At 36.8% G+C, this 26,551-nt stretch overlaps 1 protein-coding gene across 1 annotated transcript in view; it reads right to left on the reverse strand.

Moving 5' to 3' along the window:
- The window catches only part of LOC131678733 (clavesin-2-like), an 89,620-nt gene that overhangs the window by 14,779 nt on the left and 48,290 nt on the right, over positions 1-26,551 (reverse strand). The window contains exons 2-3 of the mRNA XM_058959017.1: positions 11,132-12,064; positions 10,345-11,055 (exon numbers count right to left, since the gene is read on the reverse strand). Of these exons, the coding sequence (XP_058815000.1) occupies positions 10,585-11,055; positions 11,132-11,728 (1,068 nt within the window). The 5' untranslated portion in view covers positions 11,729-12,064 and the 3' untranslated portion in view covers positions 10,345-10,584. The remainder of the gene's footprint in view (positions 1-10,344; positions 11,056-11,131; positions 12,065-26,551) is intronic.

Here is a 26,551-nt window from a genome sequence, read left to right on the forward strand (position 1 = left end):
AAAATGTTATTTAACCGTGCAACAAAGTTGGCCTATTGCCACCGGAATGCCTTGACCATGGTCAACAGAGTCAGTGAATAGCATGGCCATAAAAACAGCGCATAGAACTGACACCTCTCTGATCGTTGTGAACTTCGGCGCTGCTGGTGGCGATAGTAGTTATTTTCTTGTTTTTTTTTTCTTCTAACGAGCCTGTAGTCCCCATGAGAAATTCATGCTGGCATGGGGCGGAACTAGCCCGAAACAAGCCGTCGATAGCTGTGGCTGCGTGACGCACGATTTCCGCGCTGTAAGGTTAAGTGGTTTTGCACTGGAAATTACCACGAAATAGATTCGCCCTGCCTGCCGATGTGATAAAACTAAGATCCGCTTTGTTGCGATTATATCGCAGATTCACACCGGCATGGTGAAAGCAAATTCCCAAAAGTTTGATGAAGTGTTAATTCGTGTTTATTATCAACTGGGAATAGCAAATATAACCATGATGGCGCAAAAATAAGTATTTAGCGCGGATATAGGGGAAATCAGTCGATTCTCTAAGTTTTGACCAATTTCAGGTGTTTGGGTGGTGATAATTCAATCTGCGTGACTCGGTGTGCGTGATTGTTGAGACGCTGTAGTAGTGCCGGCAGATGTTTTTATAAAGTTGTGCCAAGGTTCCATGAAACATATTGTAGCTACCTGAATCGGCAAATAGTTCGCGTGACACATGCTAACCGAGTAATTTCGGCTACGTGTAATTGTAGGTACCGATGTGATGTTTACTGTTTCCATGCTTCGGAATAGTGTTTGATTAGGCAAACAGTTCAACGAATTAAATTCAGTATACAGTTTATTTAAGTACACGAAATGAAACAAAACAGACTGCATGTTTTAATATCAGCAGAATGCGAAAATTACACGGCGCTTCAATCAAGAGTTTATGCATTGTACAGATAGTTGATTTGACTACATTTTTGCCATGTACATTACTGTGTAGCAACAAATGACACAGGATTGTCCTGATTTTTTTTCATAATCAATGTGACTAAAAACATATTTATTTGAAAAACAAAAACATGGTAATGCTTCAACAGTCCCTTTTTAACCGTTGTGTGTCCGACGCGGTACCCGGGTACCTTTTTAAGTTTCAATTAATTAAATTCCTATGTTTTATCCATAGCTGGAAATTGAAACTTTGTGACATCTTAGAACTTCACTAAGTCAAGCTTTTACGTTAATAATATTGTTGATATAGTAAGGGTGGGAGTGAGGAGGGGCTCCTGAATTTTTTTACTACGTAACAGGCCGACGTGGGTACCCGGGTACCCACAAAACTAAAATGCCCGTAACTAAGGTAATATCCAACCGATTTCGATACTTCTGGCCGTTTTGGATTCAGGAACTCATCCACTTTTGGACTTGGTAAAAATGAATCGGGTTACTTCATTCGGTTCCCGGGAATCCGGGTTTCCGGAAGCAGGTTCCAGTGCTGGGGTACTATTTGCGAACTTCAATGGAATACTAGCAATATGGGTATCAAAATTCTTGGAATTGCATCAGTAGGCTGTATCTCGTGGTTTTGGAACCATTTGGTGATTTGACCCCGGAACGGACATTCCGGAGCAGGCTCCCGTGGGGCCGTGAGTGGCCATTCCATTCCAATTCCATTTTTCAAATTTCCATAGGGTCCCGTAACAATAAAAAACAGACTTCTGAGACAATTTGAAGAGTTTTGATACTCATATTGCTAGTACATTATTAAAATTTACAAATCATATCCTAGTACTGTAACATTACTCCGGAAAATCCGGATTACCGAAAACCAGATCCATTATTCCGGTTCTATTGTACAGAATCAAAAACTGGACGAGTTCCTGAATCCAAAATATCTAAAAGTGTCCAAATCGGTTAAAGGAAGCCATAGTTATGAGCATTTCAATTTGCGGGTACCCGGGTACCCTCGTTGGCCTGTTAAAGGTGTTTTTTTGTTGGACACATAACTGTTAAGAGTCACTTTCAAAGTTCACTTGTTTTACCAAGAGTTCATATAGTGAAGGGGGGTAAGGGTTTCAGCGTGAAAATAAACACTTTTTTGTGAATTTTTTTAGAACTTTGCGTGAAGCGAATTGATCAAAACTTTTATACATTATAGTGTATCATTTCAATAACATTCTGTAATTTTTCTATGCAAAAATATCGACAAACGACTCGGTAACGAAGCTTTTTGTAGAACGTCTCTGGAAAAAAATGATTTGCGGTGTTACCTGCCATTCAAAAACTACTTGACCGATTTCTTTCAAACTTTGCATACACATTAGACTGGTTAAATTTTTGACTTTTAGCTTTTCTGATTCCTTTTATGGTCCTTAGTAATTGTGCAAATTTTGGTACCGATTGGTTGTGTCTACGGACCCTCCAAAAATTTCAAAGTTTATATGGAAGTTTGTATGGAAAATCGGTTAACATTGAAAATAAATTCTTAAAAAATCACCTTATCAATCAATTCGTGAGAACACTATATATTTCCAAAGGTAATCTTCTACTGAACACATTCGTGGAACATTAAAAGTTTATGAGAAAAGTTATTAACTAAAGAAGCAGCATGACTTAAAAACAAGTGGATTTTATTATTAATCATAGCAACCCTGTTTGAATAGCTGTATCTGCCATACGCGAGCGGTGGGTGGCAAGTCTAGTTTACACTGGTATAACGATGTAGCTATTCAAACAGGGTTGCTATGGTTACTAATAAAATCCACTTGTTTTGAAGTTATACTGCTTCTTTTGTTAATAACTTTTCTCAACGAATTTTCATAAAATTGCAATGTTCCCCGAATGTGTTCAGTAGAAGAATACCTTTAGAAATATATAGTGTTCTGATTAATTGAATGATGAGGTGATTTTTTAAGAATTTATTTTCAATGTTAACCGTTTTTCCATACAAACTTCCATATAAACTTTGAAATTTTTGGAGGGTTCGTAGACACAACTAATTGGTACCAAAATTTGCACAATTACTAAGGACCATAAAAGGAATCAGAAAAGCCTGGTGGAGTTAAAAGTCAAAAATTTAACCAGTCTAATACACATTCTATGTTAAAAATGACGAACCCCTACGTTGAGTTTTCGAGATAAATTTTCAATTAAGGGAGTTAAATACACTGGACGGTTTACAAAATGCTTCGTCACCGAGTCGCTTGTTGATATTTTTGCATAGAAAAATTACAGCATGTTATTGAAATGATACATTGTAATGTACAAAATTTTAATAATTGCGCTTCACGCAAAGTTCTAAAAAAAATTGCAAAAAGTGTTTTTTTCACGCTGATACCCTTAACTAATTTGATTTATTTATTTTATTAATTCGTTTTATATAAAGAATGATATTCATTATTTCATTTTATGTATCCGATGCTTTTGTTTTATTAAGTTCTTAATTTTATTGATTTTATATCATTTATTCAATTTATTCGTGTAGGACTCGAAATTCGTTCATCTCACTTTTTGCTGGGTACTCCTACTTCGCATGAGTTCTGCAAACTAACCTAATGATATAAATTTGTCCATATTTTGTTTATATTCGAAAAAGTGTCAACTGTCTCTGATGTGAGACGACGAAACTCACCTCACTTTACGTGACTTTTCTCACCCGATTCTGAGAGTCGACTCGGGTGAGGAGAGATTCCCCATAGCGGTTAAATGGGCGTCTCTCGTCACTCGTTCAGAATTGAGTGAGAAAAGTCATGTAGAGTGAGGTGAGATTAGTCGTCTCACGTCACACGCCGCGCAGAATAGCGCCGATTATATTGGTGATCAGCTTTTCCATCACTAGGTATTTAATTTTGGAAAGTTATACGGCCCTATTCTGCGCGGCGTGTGACGTGAGACGACTAATCTCACCTCACTCTAAGTGACTTTTCTCACCCAATTCTGAAGAGTCACTTCGGGTGACGTGAGACACCCATTTAACCGCAATGGGGAATCTCACATCACCCGAGTCGACTCTCAGAATAGGGTGAGAAAAGTCACGTAAAGTGAGGTGAGATTAGTCGTCTCCCGTCACACGCCGCGCAGAATAGGGCCGATAGTGTGTAAAAACAGTTCATGGGTCTCGTACAGTTCCTTGACGAATGTAGGATTTTTCAGAAGTTCATAGAATATCTCTCGATTTAAAATGAATGAAAGCAATAAGACTTCTTGGAATATTGCACAATTTCCGTGATTTTTGGATAAACTCTTTGAATTTGATAGCATTTCATTTAGCATTTCCCCATATTTATTAGGATTTTGGCAGGATGTTCTTGAATTTCGTTGGAATTTTAAACAATTTTAAAATTATAAAATTTGCAGGATTTGCTTGAAATTCATAGCATTCCTCTGAAAATTTTCTTGAATTTAGGATTTTTGGGATAAGGTCGACCGTCTAGAAAGCAGGTCTGTTCATTCATTTTAACTAACTATATGCATATTAGTTATGCAAGCTAAAGTAGATGAAAAACGCTTTTAATCCACCTAACAGTGTGATGATACATTTCCTATAACTCTTATCGCTTCCTTCAGGCATTATACCGATTGAGAACATTTAGAACTTGATGCTTCGCGATGTTTTTGATAACACATACTACATGGGATGGTGGTAGGACTCAGAGAATCGCTTATATTAGCATAGGACAATATCATTGCAAGAAATCTCAAAGGCTAAACCAATTTGATGGTAAAGCTGAAAAATGGCCCATAAAATAGACATACAAGCGAATGCTCCGTTTATTTATCTAAATTCTCCAATCAATGTATTGTGTAGGGAAAACTGAATTTTTCTAAAGGGGTTATGTATGTTGTGCTGAGTCAAAAAAATCAAAAACAAATTTTTGAATGGATTTGAAGTTCATACTCTCAATATTATTTACTCAAACTTCGAACGCGGCTGAGAACTAAGCACTGAAATTTCAGCTCTTGATCTCTCGCTACCTCTGAAGTGCATAGCTTAAACTTTATTTCGATATAGATTTTGTTTAAAAATGATTTCCCAGTAGTATCTTTGATCTGAATTGTTATCCCTAATCCTAATGCCAAAGAACGAATAAAAAACTCCCGAAACCCGTTAGGAAAATCGTCATCATTACTGGAATTTTCTTTTTCACGAAACTTCACGATAACCTTCCGTCACTTCTATTGAAAATTTTCAAATACTTTATAATTTTCACAATCTTATTAGGGAAAGTTGTTTAATAAGCTTTTGTAATATTGTGTAGGAAAAAGCTGAAAATTTATGAATTTTCTTTATCTGCAACATTATGAACCCTTATCAACGAAGGCATGGTTCAAAGGATTGGATGTAAGTCGGGACTTCATCCGTGTGATGTCTAGGCTCATGTCCAATCATTATACTTTAGATGCGCATCTCCGTCGTATTGGGCTCGCTGAGGGTAATCATTGTGCTTGTGGAGAAGGTTACCATGACATTGAGCATGTTGTTTGGTCCTGCACTGAATATCGTGAAGCCAGATCACAATTAGTAGATTCTTTACAAGTCCGAGGAAGACCAATCCATGTTCCTGTTAGAGACATCCTGGCGTATCGCGATCCTCTATACATGGAACTTATCTATCATTTTCTAAAAACAGCGTCTGTCAAAATTTAATTAAATTCATCTCCTCATACTCTCATCCAAGGCTAATCATTCACCAATTAAAGTGTCCTAGAATATTTAGTTTTTAAATTTAGACAATAACAGAAAAAAAGTAAATAAATACACCCGAAAATACTAGATCAGTATGAAATACAACAATGTAAGGAAAAAAGCAAACAATAAAGTGATTTCAGTGTTAGTTTTAGACAAAGTACTAGTATAATTAAAATTAGTCTTAAGGATTTTTGTAACGTGCTATGTAAAAAAAGAAACTGGCGTAAAAAGCTTTTGCAAATGCCGTGTCAAATAAACGTATGAAAAAAAAAATTATGAACCCTTAAGTATACCAATTAATATAGGATACTCTTTTAACATAAACTGTCGCACAAATGGGAACAGGTTCGCTGAATTTTGGAAGTCGATAAAATAACCCCTTGAAAACTATCTAAAAATTGGTGTTGTTCGATGCAATTGAACGAAAATATCTTCAGAAAATGGGATGTACCTATTAATGTGAATAATAAATACAGTAAAGACCCGTTTTTATCAGCTCCATGGTGTATTTTAGGCTGACAAAATGGGGACATTGACTAAATCGGAACATTTTTTTCTTCATAATAAACTGAAGCTATTAAAATATTCTTCCCTTGATGTAGTCTAATAACTATTTCTGATTATTTAATATAGGGTTCTAGCACGAAAATTTAAAAAAATATTTTTTTTTACTTTTGCATATTTGCATCTTTAGATAAGGAAAACATGCTCAAGACAGGATTTACTCGAATTCAGCCTTGTTCGTCTGTTAGAGACCATTAAACATATTTTCATATGAGGCTGACAAAATTGGGGACTGATCAAATCGGGTTTTCAATGTATTATAATAGATAGGCAGTATTTGAAGAAGTTTCTTGTGGACGAGTGCAGAACGACTTTGTTCCTAGTTACTAGTAGTCAGCGGCGTAGTCAGAAATTCGGTTTGGTGGGGGTTTGGAGAAAATCTAACTTACTGTCCAAATGGCATAATTACGAAACCACCATCTTTGAAATTTTTAAATAATGGAGAATCAGTTTTTCAAAAAATTGTTACAAAGTTCCTGTTTTTAGAGAATTTGTTTAAACTTTAATTTAAAACAACTTTATTGTAGGCATGAATAGTACGTATACGGAGTATATCGAGTTATAAAATGATATTTACGAAGTGTTCCTTAATCTAGCTTTTATTTTCTAAAACACTTTCTATTGTGAGCTTCACAAACTCAAGCTATGGACAAAATATGAATTTTATTGTTTATAAACAACAGAAGAGATTTATCATAAACAGTAAAATCATTAAAATTCATTTTGAAATTAAATACAAATAACCTAAAATATGTTAATACCCTTAACACATGGAGCCTTCATGTCTTCAACAAAGTGGTTTGTAGTAGCACTACCCAAAATTTTGCTGAAGACATTAAGTCTGGAACTAAATGTGTTTGAAGAGTAAATTCTCCATAAATACTTCTTGGAGGATATAACGCCAAATTTTTTTTATCAGATGATGTGCTGTTTAGCGTTTGTAAAATTCATCGAAGATACTAAACCTGCGAAATTGGCGGTTTTAAAATAATGCGATCTTGACATTAAATTCCTGTTTTCGAACATTTATTTTACCTATTCATATAATTGGTTATTCAACAAAAATCAAATGTTAACAAAAGTATATCAGGACTTGCTAAAGTCGAACGGAAATCGCCACTTTTCATAAATTCCCCAAATTTTGGAAAGTGTTATTTTCATTATCAATTCTATTACGTTTTCATCTCAACTCTACGCATTTTCAAAATAAAAACATTTACAGCAAATATTGAATGTTTTGCAATTTTTCGCTGAGCAGTCTATGTTTCATAGACATTAAATGAATTCCAATTTCGCTTCCTATTTTAAAAAGACCCTAATCTATATTACAATACATCTCTTCAAAACTGAACTCAATATGATAGAAAATCTGAGGATTATGATTGATTTCAGAACTCTGGAATGAGTTTCTATTGGAATGCTTTTAGGCAGGTATTTAATATTGATGTGAGATCAAGACCAATAGATCAGTTACAGATCAGGGTCGCATTCCCACAATTTTTCTAAGGTCCTCATGATGTTTAAAACAGCAGGTTATCAATGTACTGATCGGATAATTATCATTGTAATATTGAATTAAACCAGTCTGCATAAATGAATTTTTAACTTCAATCCAATTATTTTTTTTTTGTGAGGGGGGGGGGGGGGGGTTGAACCGCAAAGCTTCCTTGGCTATACCGCTACTTGGAGTTATTTATTTCGCTTTTCATTTTCTGAGATATGTTTCAGATCGATCTGATGGTTATAAGTCAGATGGTTCACGCAAATGAAAATTTTTGCACCGATAAGTGATCAAGTTCCATCTTGATGGAATTGTTCGGTGGTTATTCTAGCGGTGGTAGATAGAAAAATGAAATACGAAATTAATTTTACCGAAATAATATTTGGCTTATTTAAATGGATTATTACTATATAGAACAATAAATACGCGACAAAGGGTAATCCACAAACAACAAGCTATAGCTTTTAAAGTATTCAAAATATGTATTTGATGTCTTCAGTAAAGTTGTTCGCAAAAGTAAGAGCTATAAATTTGCTGAAGGCATCATCTCAATACAATCACTTCCAAGGAAATTTATGAAAATATCTCACTTTTAGGGAGATTAATCAGTAAAATCACAATATTAAAAGAAAGGGCATATTGTATCCCTTAAATTATCCGAAGAAAATTGTCCTAAAATTAGCCGTTTCGGCGTTAAAAATACATTGATTGTTTTTGGTCTTATTTGTGGCTACCGTAAACCGGGGTGACATTGATCACTTTTCGAAGTAATCATTATATATTTTTAGAAGCAACACATTTTTTTCAAGTTTAGTATTTTTAAACCATGTATTGATGTATGGAGAACAAGATTGGATGGTTTTACCTGAAATTGTCTGCTTTCAGCTATTTTTCCAAAAATGAAGTTGAAGTCCGTTTTCGTATTCCGGGGTGACTTTAATAACCTGCATATTCACCCACATTAAGTTCTTGATGTCAATGTTTTTCGTTCAAGTGTTTATTTAAACTAATTCTGGAAAGATACTCATTGTTGAATAGATGTCAATTGGTATTGTACAAAGTATTTCAATGTACTATAAAATTCGAGTAACCAAAATTCGTAAAATTTGCTTCCAACTAGAATATGAGATTCTGAAAACCTTTAAAACTGCTAAAATTGTTTATTTCAGTGCTTGATCAATATATAAAAAGTTTCATCCATTTAAACACGTTGGAATATTGAAAAATAAAAAAATACTGCGAATTTTAGTTTAAAACAATTTGAAATAAGTGCCAACTAGTTTCACAAAAAATTGTAAAATACAAACTCTTAAAAGTAAATTAGGCACATCCCACTCTAAAGGAAAATAAAAAAATGCTCGTAATTTATTACTCTTGCTCAAATCTGACATTTATTTGTTTTATAAAAAATAGACACTTTACGAAGCTTCGTAAAAATGAGGTAAAGTCAAATTTCGGTTTTTTGTAGTTTTTGTACCCAAAAACCGAACAATATACTCAAAAAGTATAACAAATCAGTATTTTATAAGTTTAGAATAAAAATCATATCAAATTAAAATGATTCGGCAGACTATTCTGGTTTAATAAGCGATCTATGAAAAAAGTTTCTAACGATCAAAATCACCCCGATGATCAAAGTCACCCTGGTTTACGGTATAGGAAATGATGAAAATCTTTCACCCGCATTTAATGTTTTATACCTCTTTTGATTATAGTTCGATTTCAACAATCTATAACTCGTTCGAAAGGTATTCGTATAAGCATTCTAAAAATATATAAACTGCTTAAAGGTATTCGTATAAGCATTTTAAAAATATATAACAGCTTAACTGCGTTAAGTTGTCAATTTCGGCTGAAAATTTAAAAAAACTGCAAAGAACGCCATTTTTTCTCTTTCAAACATTCATATCTTGGAAACTAAAAATCAGAATCAAAAACCATTTAATAGCGTTCTGTCTGGGTACTACGCCTTTCATTTAAAATTGGATAAGATCGGTTCAACCGTTGCGGAGAAACACGAATGAGAGTTTGTCCGTTACTTACACACACATCACAGACATTGTCCCAAATCGTCGAGCTGAGTCGATTGGTATATAAGACTCTATACATTTCTTTTATAAGAAATGTAAAAATGAAAGGTGCAAGCACAATATTTCAATTTTTAACCAGGGCTGGCGGATGGCCTGGGTAATATAGATGGTACTATAGTATACTTACTCGAAAAAAACCGAGTAGGTTACCTACTCGTAATTTTTAAACAAGTCGAAAATTTTATATCTACGCATGTGTCTAATGTAATGCAAACGTCAGTATTGCGAAAATGCTAAAAATCCCTACAAATAGATCCCTCACCCTATGCTTATCTTACTATCTACTCGGCCAAGTGTGACGCCGGCCCTGTTTTCAACTGCAACCAGAATACTTAGCCTTCATTACAGGTGAAACGTAAAAGGTTTCATCGGAATCGACGATGGTCGATAGCGATTTATAACAAAATTTGATCAATTTTGGTGGGATTACTCTTATGTAAGTGCTTGAGTGATTTTGTATCTGGATTCGAGCAAGAATTAGCACTGAGTCTTATGGGTTTTTAGTAAAAATCAGATATACTTACATCGAACGTTGTCACTCTCGGGGCTCCGCAGTCACACTCGCTATACTTTTAATTCTAAACGTAAACAAGCAACGATGTCTCTTTTGACGATATTCGTCGCCAGCATTTTGCAACGAACGAATGAGTATGGAAATTTGAGATCAGAACCGTTCATCAGGAAATCGAATCAGACTCCACCAAGTGCTGGCGCAGGTCCGCACTGGTGGTGGTGGTGGTGATGGTGGAAATGCTGTGCGGCCGTCACGTGTCACTCCCCACACCGAGCAGCATATTGGCGGCGGGATCGTTCGCCTTGGTCGTGAGGACACCGATCTTCACCGCAGCGGCTTTGGTAGTTTTCAGGAAATCCGAACCCACCGTCGTCGTTGCGATGTTGGCGGCAGCGGTGGCCATCAGCGTCGGGGGTTTCGTGTAGAACTGGGGCTGACTTAGAATGTAGGATGGCGCAGGTTTGGTAGTAGAGATTTGGCTTGATTCGAGCAGCTCGTGATACCAGTTGAGCGGATTGAAGGTGGGCCCTTCGCCACCCAGCTCCGTCGGTAGGATATCGCGAGCGATGCAGTCATGCACTGTGGACAGGTTACCGCCGTGTAATTTTATCCTTTCGCGTGTTTTCTCCTTCAGGAATGGTCGTATTACTGCTAGTGCCGCTTCCACATACCACGGTTGACCGATGAAATGGATCGCTTTGAAGCGTATAGGAAAACAATCCTGTATAATTGGAAAAAAACATGGTTAGATTTTCGAGAAATAAATATAATAGCACAACTGAAGTGAATCGACTCACCTGTAAACCTTCTATCATCAGTTTCAGAACCTTCGGATTCAAGTTAGACGATTGCCGGAAGGTAAAATTTGTCCAATCCACGATCGCAATGAATCCATTGGCTTGATTCTGCTTGTCCTCCAATAGTTTTTCCAGTGATAACAGCATCGCTCTGTACACTGTGACTAGCGAGTACGACGAGTAATCCCAATTGGCTGCTAAGAAAATTAACACTTTCCTACCCCGCCGATCTCTGTTGGGGAGCACACCTGGAAAACCATCTCTCAGTGCCAGCTGAATATTCTCATCTAGTACGGATAACCTCTGCAAAAGCGAACCATTTCGTTGTCGATACGCATGATAATTTATCACAAGTTGAAACGAATCATTGACGTTGAATTTTCGTGCATACAGAAACCGATACAGGAATTCGTCATCCTGGAAGCAGGATTTATCTTTGAGGGCATAATCCATACTGGCTCCAATCAGCTCCTTCAGTGCCTTCAGAGCTCGAATTCGGTCCGCGGGTTCATGTTTATTGTATCCCTTCAGGTCCGATATGGTTAAGTTGTGCCGGAACCGGTTGTTGGACCACTCAAAATCACAGATGTCAGACATATTTGTGCCGTTCACTAATCTATCTCATTTGTAAGTTTTAGATACTTAATCACCAGTCACTAACCCTTACTTTTATCGTGTTACCAGCTTAGCTCTTTTTATGTCATCGATAAAAATCACTTTATCACAATACCCGCGGGGATATACTGAACACACTATGAAAGGCACCACCATTCGTTTGCCTTTTTACGGCGTACACATTTTAATCCCCAAGCTCATTGCGACTGGTCGGGATATGACGCTGCGACCGTTGTAGGAAAATCGCTTTACCTCAGGTGACTTTTATCGACTATCAGGTCGTGTTCCTAGCGGATTAGGTGTTGATTTGCGAGGTTTCTGGAAAGATAGATAGAGAAACCATTATGTGATAAAATTAAAATGTAGTAAAATGTGATAACATTAAAATGTTAAATTGTTTAAATAAGAGAATTTCAGCCTCTCTGGTTGCAAATTGCTTGCGGCAAAAATCGCCTAAAGCTGGAACCGACATAACATAGTTTGTTTGTTCTTCATACATCTTCGGCAAAGCTTAGTGAAACTGTTCTAGCGAAGTCGTTTGATGTACAATCAATTTTTTTTTGCGTGACTACTAAATTGATCGGTGTAAATCAACCCCGGAAGCATGATGATTGTTTAACGAAAGAGAAATCATGAATCGCGTCATAAATAATTATCTCATATCACGCGAGAGACTCTTTCAGACTTACTCGAAGCCCGAGCAAAGTCTGATATCAAATTGATATTGTCTGTAATGATTACTCAGGTTTTTCTTCGTTTTTGTCGTTTTAACCGTTAAAAGATAAAAACCGAGGATAGAAAACCTGTCCTATAAAAGATAACACAAAAATATTTCTTTTATCTCAAATAGCAAATAAAAATAAATATTCAATTTGAAGTTTGGCCAAAAACATATTAAAAAAAATATCTTCTAAGGAACACTAATCTGAGTTATAAATTTGATGTCCCATTTGACAAAGATAAACTGACATCAAAATGAAATTTCAATTTGATGCTGGCATCATAACATGAGTTGTACTTGCGGTAATTTGGAAGCTTGACTTTGTTCGACAAGTGTCAAATCAAGCAAAATTATTGACATTTTTTCGAGAGTTGTCCCACTGGAGCTACCTTATCGGAAGGGCTCCCCGTCAGAGTCGCTACAATTGCAGACGAGACGAGAAATGTTACCCACTAAAACACTGCTTTAGGCCAATTGCAGCGGGCCATGATTCTGAATGTGATATTCAGAGTACGATTCAGATATGTTTGGGCGTAGAGACTTCACGAACGCGTGTATCATCGTGAAGGGTTCGAGCGTTTGAATGTTAAAGTGGTCAATTACGTGGGAGTATGTAACTTCGCATGCATAAATAAGATTACGTATCCGATGCATTATTGCGCGAACATGAGCATTTGTAGGTTTGTAGGAGACCGCATTTAAAGGTTTATTAGTGCTAAAACATTCACTTAATCACCGGGGTATTTTCGTATTTGCGAGACCGCGGACTTTAGTGTGCGTGTATGATCGCGAAGCCCTTAAGTGTTTGTATGTTAACGTACTGAATGAGGTGCTGAAGAGTGAAATTTTACATATGTGGTTTAGTGGATATGCGCGTGATTTTGTCGATTGGTCCAACTGAAGGCATGGACCTTTACAACTAGGATCAATGGTAAGGATTTATGATCGCGCGCACATCGGTTTGTAGGTCCGCGCTTGAGACCGCGCTCTTAAATTTGGAAGGTTATAAGTATCAAAACGTTCACTCAATCACCAATGCTGCGTGGACGAAGCTCGAGCGTTTGTATGTTAACGTGTTTGTCGAGTTTTCTAGCGTGTATGTAACTTCGCGTGGATGAATTCGATTTTATAACCGATGAATTCGATTTTATATTCGCATCATGTATGTTTTTGAATGATCGCGCGGACCGTCATTCTGTTACTGTTTTCAATGTTCGGCTCAAATATTAGAAGAAAGCCCTAGTAACAATCGATGTTTTATGGCACTCTCGAAGGTCTCCTTAAAACTTAGAATGCATTTGTAGTGTGTTATAAAATCAGAACTACTACTTGGGAGATCCTCTATATCACTAGAGTTCCCGGTCATGTCGCCATAGAACAAGTTGTCTAGTGATTATGAGCGTCATTTTTTAATTGGAGCTGAAGGTATGAGGCTAGACTGCAATGTCATGACAAGAATGTCATGACCGACTTATGATCGCGCGAGCGTCCAGTGTATTTTTTGCCAAAATCGTGCGATCTATTAATTACACCTAAATCGTTAAATTTGAGTCAATGATGTCCTCGGAGGAATTTATGCATACTAGGTTCTTTACGGAAACAGTTAACCTCACTTTTCTTGACAGTTCGATTGTACTGTTTACATGGACTTAGAAAAATTTGTGGATGAATAGATTCGCTCGAAGCAAATCGTAAAGAATTTTTCTAAGCCCATGTAAACAGTACAAGCGAACTGTCAAAAATGAACACTTAGTTCATTTGTGACGTCACTGTAAAGTATTCAATTATAAGCCCTTTCATATGGTGATGTTATTTTAATAATTAATCTTGCTAAAAGTGAGATATATTAACCAACTTTATTGCAAGTGCATAAATTAAAATTATGTTTTCAGCAAAGTTGTAGAGCAAGCTTTTGCCAACAACCTTGCTGAAGACACGAAGTCTTTACCTTTAATATCTTCCACATTATTGCTGGTTGTTTGTTGATGATCCCTTTAAAGTCAATTCATTAATATATATTTTTAAATATCATTCTGACAAGTTCGGTATGGTCTGTAAAAAGGTTTGAATTATCAAAATGGACAACTTTCTATATTACATTAATCTCGCGTATTTTCAAAGCAATATGGCAATTTTAGAAAATAAATTATTTCAAATGGTAATTGGTCATTAACGTGGAAACGGCTGAGTTTACGTCAATAGTGTTTTCGGAATACTTATCAAAAATAGCAAGGTTTGTTATTTGCTGCTATGATACTCGTGATTAATCTTCCTATAAGTCAGATTTTTCAAATAAACTTTTTTTTGGTAAAATAAATGAGCTAACGTCTTTGGAGAAGTTGTGGGGATTGCTTTCATAAATATCTTTACTGAATTTACGAAGTCTCTTCTTTAAATGCTTAAGAAGTTATAGCTCGTCATATTTGGATGACCTCCAAATGCTTTTTTTAATAATTTTTTTCGATTATCATTCCTGCGAGTTTCATTTATTTAAATCGTCAAAATACGCAATTTTTATTAAAACATAATTGTTCATATCTCGAATATTTTGAAGATATTGGCCATTTTTTGAAAAACAATAACTTTTTCAAATCATCTAGAACTCCACTGGAGACATCGAGAGACAAGTGAACTCTATTGAGTTTTATAGTGTTGATGTACCATTTCTAATTGCAACCAGAGCTGGCTGTCCGTTTTTGCCCGTTGCCATACTTTTGTATTACCTGTAGAATTTTTGCCAATTTTGCCGAAAATAACGCAAAAATTTCTAAGTCACAAGAGACAGACCAACAATCCCATTATAAAAGATATGTATCGTGATAAGACGAACAACTTTCCGGAACATGCTGAAGCTTTATCAACGATATTAAAGAAGCTACGTCTAAGGGGCATTTCACAAACAACGGTCAATAGCTTCGAGTGTACTTTAAATAGGGATTTTTGGTCTTCAGTAAAGATGTTAAAAAACAAGTTCTTTAAGATTTCTGATGACTTTATCTTATTATTCATACTTTGAAAAAAATGTAGTAAATATCTCACTTCAAGGGGGATTAATCACTTTAACTATGTCATCAAAATGAAGATCTTGGATCAGCATTAAATATCCCAGAAGACATCATTGCTTTCGCGTGAATAATTTTTCGCGCGTTTTCGGCGAAAAAAGCCACTGTGGAGCGGTGGGTTAGTGCTTGAGATGGCGAGATCGCAGGCATAAGTATGTGTGCATGATTGTAATTGCATATTCGCGTTTGTTACCAGGTTTGTGTTAACGCGAAGGCCACGAGCGCTTGTACGTTTTGAATGGGAGATTGTGAGTGTATATGGGAGAATATGCAATTGCTTGTGCTAGTGAGTATTAGTATGAATCTAATTTAAGATATAGTAAAAACGGAAAAATAATATGCCGAAGACTGTATTTGAATGAATAAAGAAGAAAAAAAGATGCAGAAAGATTAAGTAGTAGCGCATAAATTGTTGTAAACATACTAATGAAGAAGAAGAAAAGAACACATGTAACATGCAATGAAACTACTTGAACTCGTCTAAATTCCAGCAAATGATATTTTTTTTATCATTAATGACATTGCATTCTGTTAGAAATTTGTCACATTATGCTGACCGGGAATGAATGATTCACCTGAATCGGTAAATCAATCATACCTTAATTTAAGTAAACCGATCTTTCCGAATGGATGGAATTGCACATCGGAAAAAGTTACCAACGAATCCTAGGAAGAATTACACATTATTCTATCATGTACATCATTTCTGCAACCATTCCCTGATCCAGTTCTCACAAATACTCAGACGAACACATTTTGATTTTTTTTACAGTAAATGGAAAAAACTGTCGCATTTCCAAATTAACATTGTTTTTATTGTAAAAATACATTATTTTATTGATAGTTCATTGGCCCATGTTGCCTAGAAAAAATAAGATCATTACATGTACTACTTTTCAATTCACGAGCATTTTCGTAATTCGGGGGGCTAACCTCAAAGGTTACTACAGTGCAAAAGGGGCTCACTAGAGATGGTCGGGTTTCAATTTTTTCAAACCCGAACCCGACTCGAACCCGAGAGCTTGAAAATTGAAAAACCCGAACCCGACCCGAGTCCGAAATTTTAAAATTGGAAGAACCCGAAACCGACCCGAGCCCGAACATTTTAAAATTACAAAACCCGAACTTGATAACTTCATAATTTTAAACCCGAACCCGACCCGAACTAAAAAATATAATAATTATACTTTGAGGAACCCGATCTGAGCTGGATCCCGAAGATTATATCTGCCTTCGGAGCACGAATTACAGGCGACAGTATATATGTAATATTCTGAGAAACTTATAAATCGTTGATATCTTAACCGGAAAGTAGGTTAAATCGGCGGCTAACGCATGGGGGAACAAGAGGCATAATGATGACAGATTCAAACAACCTTTCCTGTCGTACTTAACCAAAATTTCTAATCTTTAATCGAAAACCATTTCTGCAAGAGCAGTTTTGTAGTTATTACATGAATTAAATTAAGCTATGTCAATTAGCAATTCGTATTCGACAGTTTACAGGACGTCACCCGCGTTACTGTTTGGTACGGTTAAACTTGTGTCGAAAGGTCTCAATCAAGATTCTTTGACGCGTTCTTGATATCACATTATTAGCTAGTATGGTATAAGTACCAGATTTTTCAACATCTCCAATGAAGTTCTCGGAAGGACTCCAAACTTCTACAATGAAGGAATTCGGATCATGCAACGGCCCAACCCGAGGACAATCTTATAGATTGCTTTTGCTTCATATATGTACCACTGATTTGATAGTGACGCTAGTATACCATTACCATATAAGTGCCATCGTTGATAGATTGTCTCTACTTCCCGTAGATTTCTACTTACTTGAACCAATATTTGCCGATAAATTTACTTTGACTTAGTTTATTGAAGATTATCATGAAAACTAAATCGCATAAAGATTTTAGACGCGAAACACTTATTGTTTAATGCTCTCTCGTGAGTGCTCGTTTAAAAAATAAAATAATTCAGGCAGTTTGCAAATCTGAAGAAAAGAAATTTTATACATGAATAAAAATACAATAATTGAGCATCTGAAAATATGATGAATTCTAGCGATTCAAAGGTGGTAAAATTTAATATGGTTATATGTGTCATCCATTCATATCACGAAGTAAAGTTGAATGCTACAAAAAGAGACTGGGTGTTGTGTATAGACATAAACAGCGTCAAGAAAAGATTGGGTGTGATCTGTTCAAAACCCGAATCCGAAAATTCCAAAATCGAAAAACCCGAACCCGACCCGACTCCGAAAGTTTAAAATTTCAAAAACCCGGACCCGACCCGAACCTGAGAAATTCAAACCCGGAACCCGACCCGAACCCGAGAAGTTTAAATTTACAGAACCCGAACCTGACCCGAAACCCGTCGGGTTCGGGTCGGGTCCGGGTTTCGGGTCCAAAAACCCGAACCCGACCATCTCTAGGGCTAACCCACAATTCACACATCCTTTCCTTATCTTTCCTTTTAGAGTTATGGTGTCTTTGGCAAAGTTGTTGCGTGACATCTAGCGCTTCATTTGGTACTTTCATATTAGTTTGGAATTCAGTCGCTAGGGCGGCGCTGTTATAAACTTTTTAATGGAACGAGACAGAAAGATGGTGTCTGGAAGACGTCAAAATGTTCCATCCGGAATTTCACGGAAGAAAATTTCTTCGAATGAAATTTGTAGAAAATGTGCATGGTGTTACAATAAATCTGGCCATCAGCGATAAAAACGCCGTGAATGCGGAAATCCGTTTCCCATGTTTGATTCGTAGTGCCAGGGGAAAAACCTTTCTTTGAGGAGCGCGGTGATCTTCTTAAATTATTCTATTCCTTATGAGGAGGAACCGTGCCCATCAAAAGAAGTTCTTTTCAGTGTTGTGAAAATTACCTGATCAATTACCGGCTGCAAGAATTAGGAAAACTTAACAGATGAATGCCGATGCCGATGGTCGGATCGAAGACTACGCCGAATAACACTGGATACTCAAAACGATTCCCGATACTTCGACGAGTTTCGATACTTGGAACAGATAATTTGGTGAGATCAAACTTGTTTATCTTCTTAATTATTTTTATATGCTGAAAAAGGGCTAGCGTTTCTAATATTAGTAATTATTATTAGTAACATTTGTTTAAATTCAAATTCAAATAATAATATTATTTATATCCTTCGCCTTTTGTTATCTCCGTCATCTATGAAAACTGTTTCGGTTCCGAGCGTTTTCCTTAAGTAGATGGTAGGACTATTATGAAATTTAAACGCTTGTAAGGACGTGGCCAGGTGTGTGGAAATTAGCGGGTCTACGTCATTGAGAATTGTGGCGAAAATTGATATGACAATGGATATGCGTCCTTGTTGTCGAACAGCTTTGTCAACGCTTCCTTCTTCTGCTTCGTCATTATCTTCGCCGGACGGCCGCTACCCGCCTTCCGCTCCACGCTCAGGGATGCCAGGATCCGGTAAACTGTACTCACAGGTACGTTTTCGTCTCGAAAGTGATCTACCGTAGACTTTTTTTTTCCACGATGACTATGCGTTTCGTAAAACCGAACAACACGCTCACGGAGTGCTTACGGTTTCGACGCCATCTTCGATTGAACTGGCAGCATTCGAGCGAAAAGAAACATGCCGCCCATTTCTAGGGAATACAGAGAGCAATTCTCTTGGAGAGAAAAAAATTATGCTCTTTACTTTAATTACAGAAAGATATGGAAATCATTCTCATTTTTTATTGAACACCCGTTAGAGCTCGAAAAATTATAGTGTGCACAGAATGTACGTTCGCCAGGCTACTGTATACGGAATACGAAATAGAAAGAAATGCCAGAGAAAACTATATCAGAGATAGATAAATCTATTGACCACACTTTATATTTGTGGAGCACTTTTGGATTCATTCCAGAATGTTTTCCAAAAGTCCATAAGTAAAATGTTACAATCCTGTTTCTGTGCATTATTATCAAGCAGGGATCTTTGACTGATTTTCATGGTTTTTTGTGTAAAGTCGGTCCATGTGTCGCCACGACGGAACGAAAACTTCAATGTTCTCATTCTTAGCGAACATTCAAGCTTTTATTTAGAATTTAGAAACCGATTAACCCGTTATTAGAAATTGTACTGCTCGGAAAATTATTTAAAACGAAAAACTTAAGCATCCCTTTCTTATATGAACTTTTGATTGATTCAATAATGTTTGCTTGAATTGATTAAGTAAAACGAACAGCTCAACCCCGCTATCCGAAATCACCCTGCGGAAACATCCAGGAGAACGATCGAAGGAAAATGTAAAATGAAAAAAATGGACATAATTTTTAAAAAATATTTGTAATGGCCTTACAACATCACTGGGAAGCAACTTTTTTAAATAGTGAAACAATCCTTATTTGTAGCTTATTTCAGTATATTGTCCTCACAACTATGAATACTGAATAATTAGATGAAAAACAACCAAACAATAATCAGTTTTACTATCTTGTTATCCACAAACAACTGTACGGCAGACCGTGACGTGACGTGCGTTGGAAAACGAAATCAAATTAAATCATTGAACATTGAGAGCACGAACATGAACACTTTTGCTTATGATACACCAGTTGTTTATTTTTCCACACGTTCAATATTTGTGATTTGTTCGCAGTAACGGCATGGTTTTCCAAACTGAAGCCCAAAATCTCTACGATCAAAAGGCGGCATCGGTTGAAAGTAAAGGCGCGAGGAGCTAAACACTTGTTAGTTTAGTATTGAGTAACAATGGTTGTAATGTTAGGTAGATGCTCGACTATTTTACACCCTGTCTTTCAGATGCCGGTAATTTAGCAAGTACCATTAATTAAGTCATTTATATACAATAATAGGTAAATTCCTGCCTATAGCATACGCTGGAAAATTTATCCGTTTCATAATAAAGTGCTTAACAATGAGGTTATTGCAAACAGGTATTATGCTTTCAGTAACAAAAGCACTCCTTATGAAGCTTTCACCTGAAACCACTGCAAGGTTGGCGTGAAGGTCTTTTCTTCTGCTCTGATTATGCAGATGAGCACTTTGGCGAAGGCGAAGAGGTGAGATTTATGCGTGAAAATGAGGTCACTTTTCCGCCTTCGATACTTAGTTGTAGTTTCCACAGCCGACTGAAGCGAGCTGAAGCTCGAATAAACGTATACGGATTACTCATCGGTTTTCTGCAGCCCGAACGGGTGGATGCGTCTATTCGCACAACACGCAGATGAGAGCTTGATGGGAGCCGGTTTAAAAATAACCAGTTTTTACCTTTCTCCAGTCCAATGATGGGGGGTCGAAACTTAACAACCATATGCGATTTGATTTGTTCATGAACTTCACACATTTGCCATTATTAGCATAGCTCGGGTGCCATAGTAGTTGATATTACCATGGGTGATGATGGGATGGAAAATACGGCCTAATTGAGTCGTTCAGACAAATTCTTTTAATTGATTAAAGGGGCTTGAAAAAGTGACACCTCACTGCTATATGGATACAACTTTTTCATTCTATTTACCATCATTATATAGATTATTCTCACAGTTGGATTGTTTTCCGCCCTAGTATCGTACTGGGACTAATACCACGATTCCATTGTACCCACAGATGCCATACCCCGAGCTGGTTACAGCAGCTACTGCCGAGTCAGACAAAGGAGATGGATTATACACAAAGAAACAAGCTCAATAAATGGCTTTGAGGCATACCCGGAACATAATGATGCTGTTTATGGGGCTATTTTTAACAGCGGTTACATACTACCGGTTGCTTTTGAGGTGATATTTTTAATTTAATTTTCGTGTTTGTTTTCATCCTTCCCTTTGAATTTTCTATTAACCCTATTTCAGTTTCTAGGTCGCGCGCTTGAAATTGTAAGTATGACCTTAAACCATTGATCATTGAAGCGAAACAAAAACATCGAAGCATCCTCGGGTACACAGATTTGTGCAAGACTCCGATAGCTTAAATCTAAGCTGCCGCATTCAAGATGCAAATCGGCACAAAAAAGAAACTAGCTACTGTCCGAATCGTTAGCTCAATCTGCCAAGTCTGCAATGAATCATTCATACAACGCAAACCGTCCCGAATGAGACAATGTCATCCGGCTAGCCAAATATGAAAACCCGATTCCTATACTTAGCCGAGTGATGGTCAGCGAGTCTGTTGCTAATTCCAAATTCAAATCCAATCATAAAATGGAGTTCAATTTTGGTTCCCCTTGCGAATACTCCCTTGAACGCAAATCATGTTGCGGGTTGTACACTCCTCTGTTATTTGGCCACTTACGAGCCTCCCTTCTCCTTTTTATTGGGGGAAACGTTTAGCTATTAAATGGTCGCGTTAGTGCGATTGGTCAGTGCACACAATTAAAAGTTTATGGTTTCATTATGTTTTAGTGACTGACCTCAAATCTTCCACCCACAACATAGTGGTAGTATTCAGATGGTCCACATGCAGAGGACACGTGCTGCTACGCAGGTCAGTAGAGCACAGCATGTCGAGTAGCAGGTCGCACATAGTAGTACGCAGTGCTAAAACGCGGCCAAAATTATTTCAATGGATTTTTGAGCAGCGAATGTATCAAATAGCGTTAATGCCTGTTGATGTACATTTTATAAAGTTTTTAGTGTACCTCTTGTTTTACCTCCCAATCACATAACTGCTTACTAATATACAGGTAAATGTTTTGGAAAGCTTGAGGCTCTTGTTTTATGAAATGATTTTTGTTTGGGTGAAAACACAGATATAACCTAACGATTATTTCACAAAAATGTTTAGTTCGTGTGAATCGAGTACTGAAACACAACCATGCACTGTTAGGCCCCATGCAAAACTGACTCAGACTTCACTTGGTTAAAAGTTTAATAACTTCTTTTATCAAAGCTGGATTTACTAGCAGTCTTCGACAAAATTGTAGACAATTAAATTGTCTTTCTTATTTTCACTTACAGTGATAATACGATGCATACAGTGCCACCTAGCGGCGAAAATGCGAGCTGGTGGGTTTTCTCCATGTAAATTGTTGAAAATTCCCATTCAAACTTCAGGCACGTTGGTCCAGTAGTTAGACTTGTCCGATTTGCTTCAAATTCGGTGCAATTACTCCTGGTGGGACTAGGAATCGACTCAGAGGTAGGTCGATAGGGGTCATTTTTTTCCTGTCACTCTACTATCCACCCATCAAGCCGATTTGCTTAGGTAGGTCCGAATAGCCCCGGGTTCTCCTATTATTTGAGATATATGAGATGTGGAGATGTTATTGTGCGATATGAAACTTTCATATCTCCAAACTACAAACTCCGAAGGTTAGACATACATTAAATGTATATCTATGACTATTATACTTGAGATGCATGATGTAAAAAATAATTATGGTGATATTAGCTGAACATAACTTTAGTTGTTCTCTCATCCGCATTCGCCCTACATGCACAGACTAACAGACATAACATTTGAAAACAATGCTTCGCCCGCTTCAACAGTCATTTTAAATATATCTGCAGTTGGGACTGTGGCCACATTTGCAATTATGGCGCCACCGACATATGAATGGGGGATAGACCACTAGTGAAAAATTGTTCCCCAACCCACTAGCAAATGAGTGTTTGGCACCGTGCATAAAAGGTGTTCTGGGAAAATTACCGGATCGATGTTTTTTTAGGGAATCCCCTCATAGTGTAATGTCTGTTAGTCTGTACTACATGTCCAACCCACTGTAGTCTACCGTGTTTATCACCGTTCCAACTTGGTACCAGAGTTAAAAATATTCAAATTCATTGCATGAAAATTGATCATATTCAGCCGCATTCATTTTCAATATTCAGTGACGCAGCTGAAAACGTCAAACGAACAAACCGCCCATTCATCCATGCAGATTTTCATTCGTCTCCGATTATTACACGAAGCGGCCGTGCAACAACGAATCAAACGCATCAAAGTAGGCCCTGGTACAATGTAAGCGATGATGACTGTTGTTTCATATGCTTTACCGGTATTTGAAAACATTTTCCTATATAATTAGTGAAATGAATATACTGTACGATATTCAACTGAATGAATAACATGGATATTTGAATGAATATTTTTTCTATTCACCGCGAGTCGTATCAGGTTCATTTTCAGCCGTCAAAAAAGAGCTTCGATTATTTTTAACTCTGCTTGGTACAACACGTAGTTCATACGACTGCGTCATTCTTTATTTTCTACTGAGCCGCGTATTGAACGAAGAGTTCTTCTCTCAAAACACCGAGCACTCGAGTCTGGTTCCTTCAACGACCATGCCAAGTATCAGCGATTTGTATAGAGCAGGTTTTGTGTGCATCTGCAGATTACAGGGCCTAAGCTGACTATGAAAATCATAGGAAGTTCTATTCGCAACAGTAACACACACGCCTTTCTACCTCGCAGCTAACATTATTATCACATGTCCCAAGATATATGAATTTGTCGACAACGTCGTATTGTACTTTATCGATTTACATCTCGTAATCAACACCGCTCTACCATGAACTTTGTCTTGTCAGAATTTATAGTCAGTCCGATTCTCGCAGCCTTCCTTTTAACGGCAAAACTGCCTCTTCCACTACTTTGCGATCAACGAAAATGATGGCGATCTTCCAAGAAGCCAATAAGTATGTGTCAGCTACGTGGGTTTAAATGCAGTTGATGTACTTCTCTAATATATCGAAACCGCCTGGAATTGGTAAACAAAGTCCATCTGGACCATTTTACTACTTAATTGATTGCAATGATGCCAAATTTTCGGGTACGCCTGTGATCGTGTAGGTAAGCTTAATTCGGCAACAAAGACCCATTCTTTCTAAATTTGTTTTGGCGATACAGAGAATTTTAAAATATCCACAATTGAACGATATTTTATCAAATTTTCATTGCAAAATTAACTGAAAAATGAGCGAGTGATACACCATAACTCAAAATCTACTGGATCTATCCAAACTACTTCTTCGTACATATTCCATAATTATGGCAACCTAAAACGAAGCGCATTGCTCTTGATTTTTTTTCTGGAATATGTAATGCTATCAAATTTCATGATCATTTAGATGAACATTGGAATTTTAGAAGACGATCACTAAAATTCCACACTTTTAATTGACACGTAGCTGTCAAAATGGAAGCAAAAATTTGACCGTGTTTCGGTTGTATTTTCGATAGATTCACTTCCTCTTCCCTTTGTTGTAAAGCTAATAAATATCTTTTTTCTAGAAATATGCTCGGTACAAACCATAGCAATGTCGAGGATTCATTTGACTACACCACTAAAACCGTCCTGACATCACACTATCTACGAAAAATAAGTAGCAATAGACCAATAAAATTCAACTTGTACCCATATGTTTTGTTCACGATCCAAACATGATAATACCATGGAACGTATGAATTTCACAATTTACAATAGTTCCATTGTTTCGTTCAGTGTTGTTTTCAACATCCTGATGTTTCTGATATGATGAAATCGGATAGAGCCGATTTCCAACGTTGGAATAAGCTACATTTTTTCTTCCAATCAATATTCCGTTTCGTTTACTGATGGCCGAATATTACAGCCTTTGGAATCAATCAATAGGATGTTCAATCTAAGTGTCGCCATGAGATTGGTTTATTTTCTATGTTGGCATTCGTTGCTGCCATAATAAAACTAACGATTCTTTGAAATATTGTCTCATTTTGCACGAATTGCTGACAAGGTAGATTTTTGTTATATATTCCGATAGAAGTTTTGTGTTTGTTTATTGTAACTGGTTCGAGGAGGCGTAGTAAGCGAATACATTTTAAGTAATAACACTGAAAACTGACATACAAGTAAAGTTTTCAACGTGTGTAAGAAATAAAACTGTCGTTTTGAAATGCTACCAGCAAGTAGCAACTTGCCACTAGTCGGCGCTATGATCGGCCAGGAAATGCTATACGGGCGTTGCGTGCAAACATGGATAGAATGGTGATACATGCATGCAAATCTGTATGCGATGGTAATTTTCAACGTATTTTCATTTAAATGTTTACACAGGTTTTTAAGGAAAGTTTGTTCTAGCTTATATGTCTGTTTTCTGTGGTAATAATAACATTCTACCTATTAAACAAATTGGTATTCCGAAGATGGCGTCGGTGGTTACGTGTCAAGCCTTGGGCTAACCGTTATCTGTTACCTTTTTAGGATTCCATTAACAAAATTCCAATGTTTTATCCATAGCTAGAAATTGAAACTTTGTAACATCTTAGAACTTCACTAAGCAGGGCCGGCGGAATGCGTGGGTAGTACCCACTCGAAAATTAGCGAGGGGGGATTTACCCACTCGAAAGTTTGGAACAAACCAAAACCTGAGATTAACCACGAATGTGTCTTGCGCACAAAATTCTTGCATTGGAAATCCTCGATGTAAAACAATTGCATATTTTTATTCAGATACAAATTTCTTTGCTTTACAATTTAAATTTCTTGAGAATATGGGATAATACTTAGGATTTGTTTGAAATTTGGAATTATTTTTCATATTTATACTTATGGGAATACATTTTGACACATCTATATCTTAAAACAAGGAGTTCAGATCGATAGACAAAAATATTAATACCATTTTATTCAGACTATGGGATGCAGTTAGAAATATTTTTAAGGACAATATATACAATTTGTAATTGTTTAGCATGAACAATCATTTGATTAAACATTGAAACAAGGAGAAACAATCGCTAGATAATCGGTAGATATTTTTTTATAAGGAAGGTAAAAGACTGTTGATTCCAACATCAGTAGCAAAGACCGTATCAGAGAAAGCGTGCAGAGGGCGGACAAAAATGTCAGGGAAAAACAGAAATTAAACTCGTAGCTTTGTGGTAACCGGAAGATCACTATCAGGACATCATGAACCGCCGACTGGCCTTCTTGGATCCGCTGGGAACTCTTGGGACCACATTTGCAGGTAGCTGTTAGCAAGTCAACTAAAAAAGAAGATATAAATAAATTTGAAGGATAGCCTGCACATCTCGGACTAGAGCTAGAC

Source organism: Topomyia yanbarensis, chromosome 2 (genome assembly GCF_030247195.1).
Source record: "Topomyia yanbarensis strain Yona2022 chromosome 2, ASM3024719v1, whole genome shotgun sequence".
In the NCBI taxonomy this organism is placed as follows: domain Eukaryota; kingdom Metazoa; phylum Arthropoda; class Insecta; order Diptera; family Culicidae; genus Topomyia; species Topomyia yanbarensis.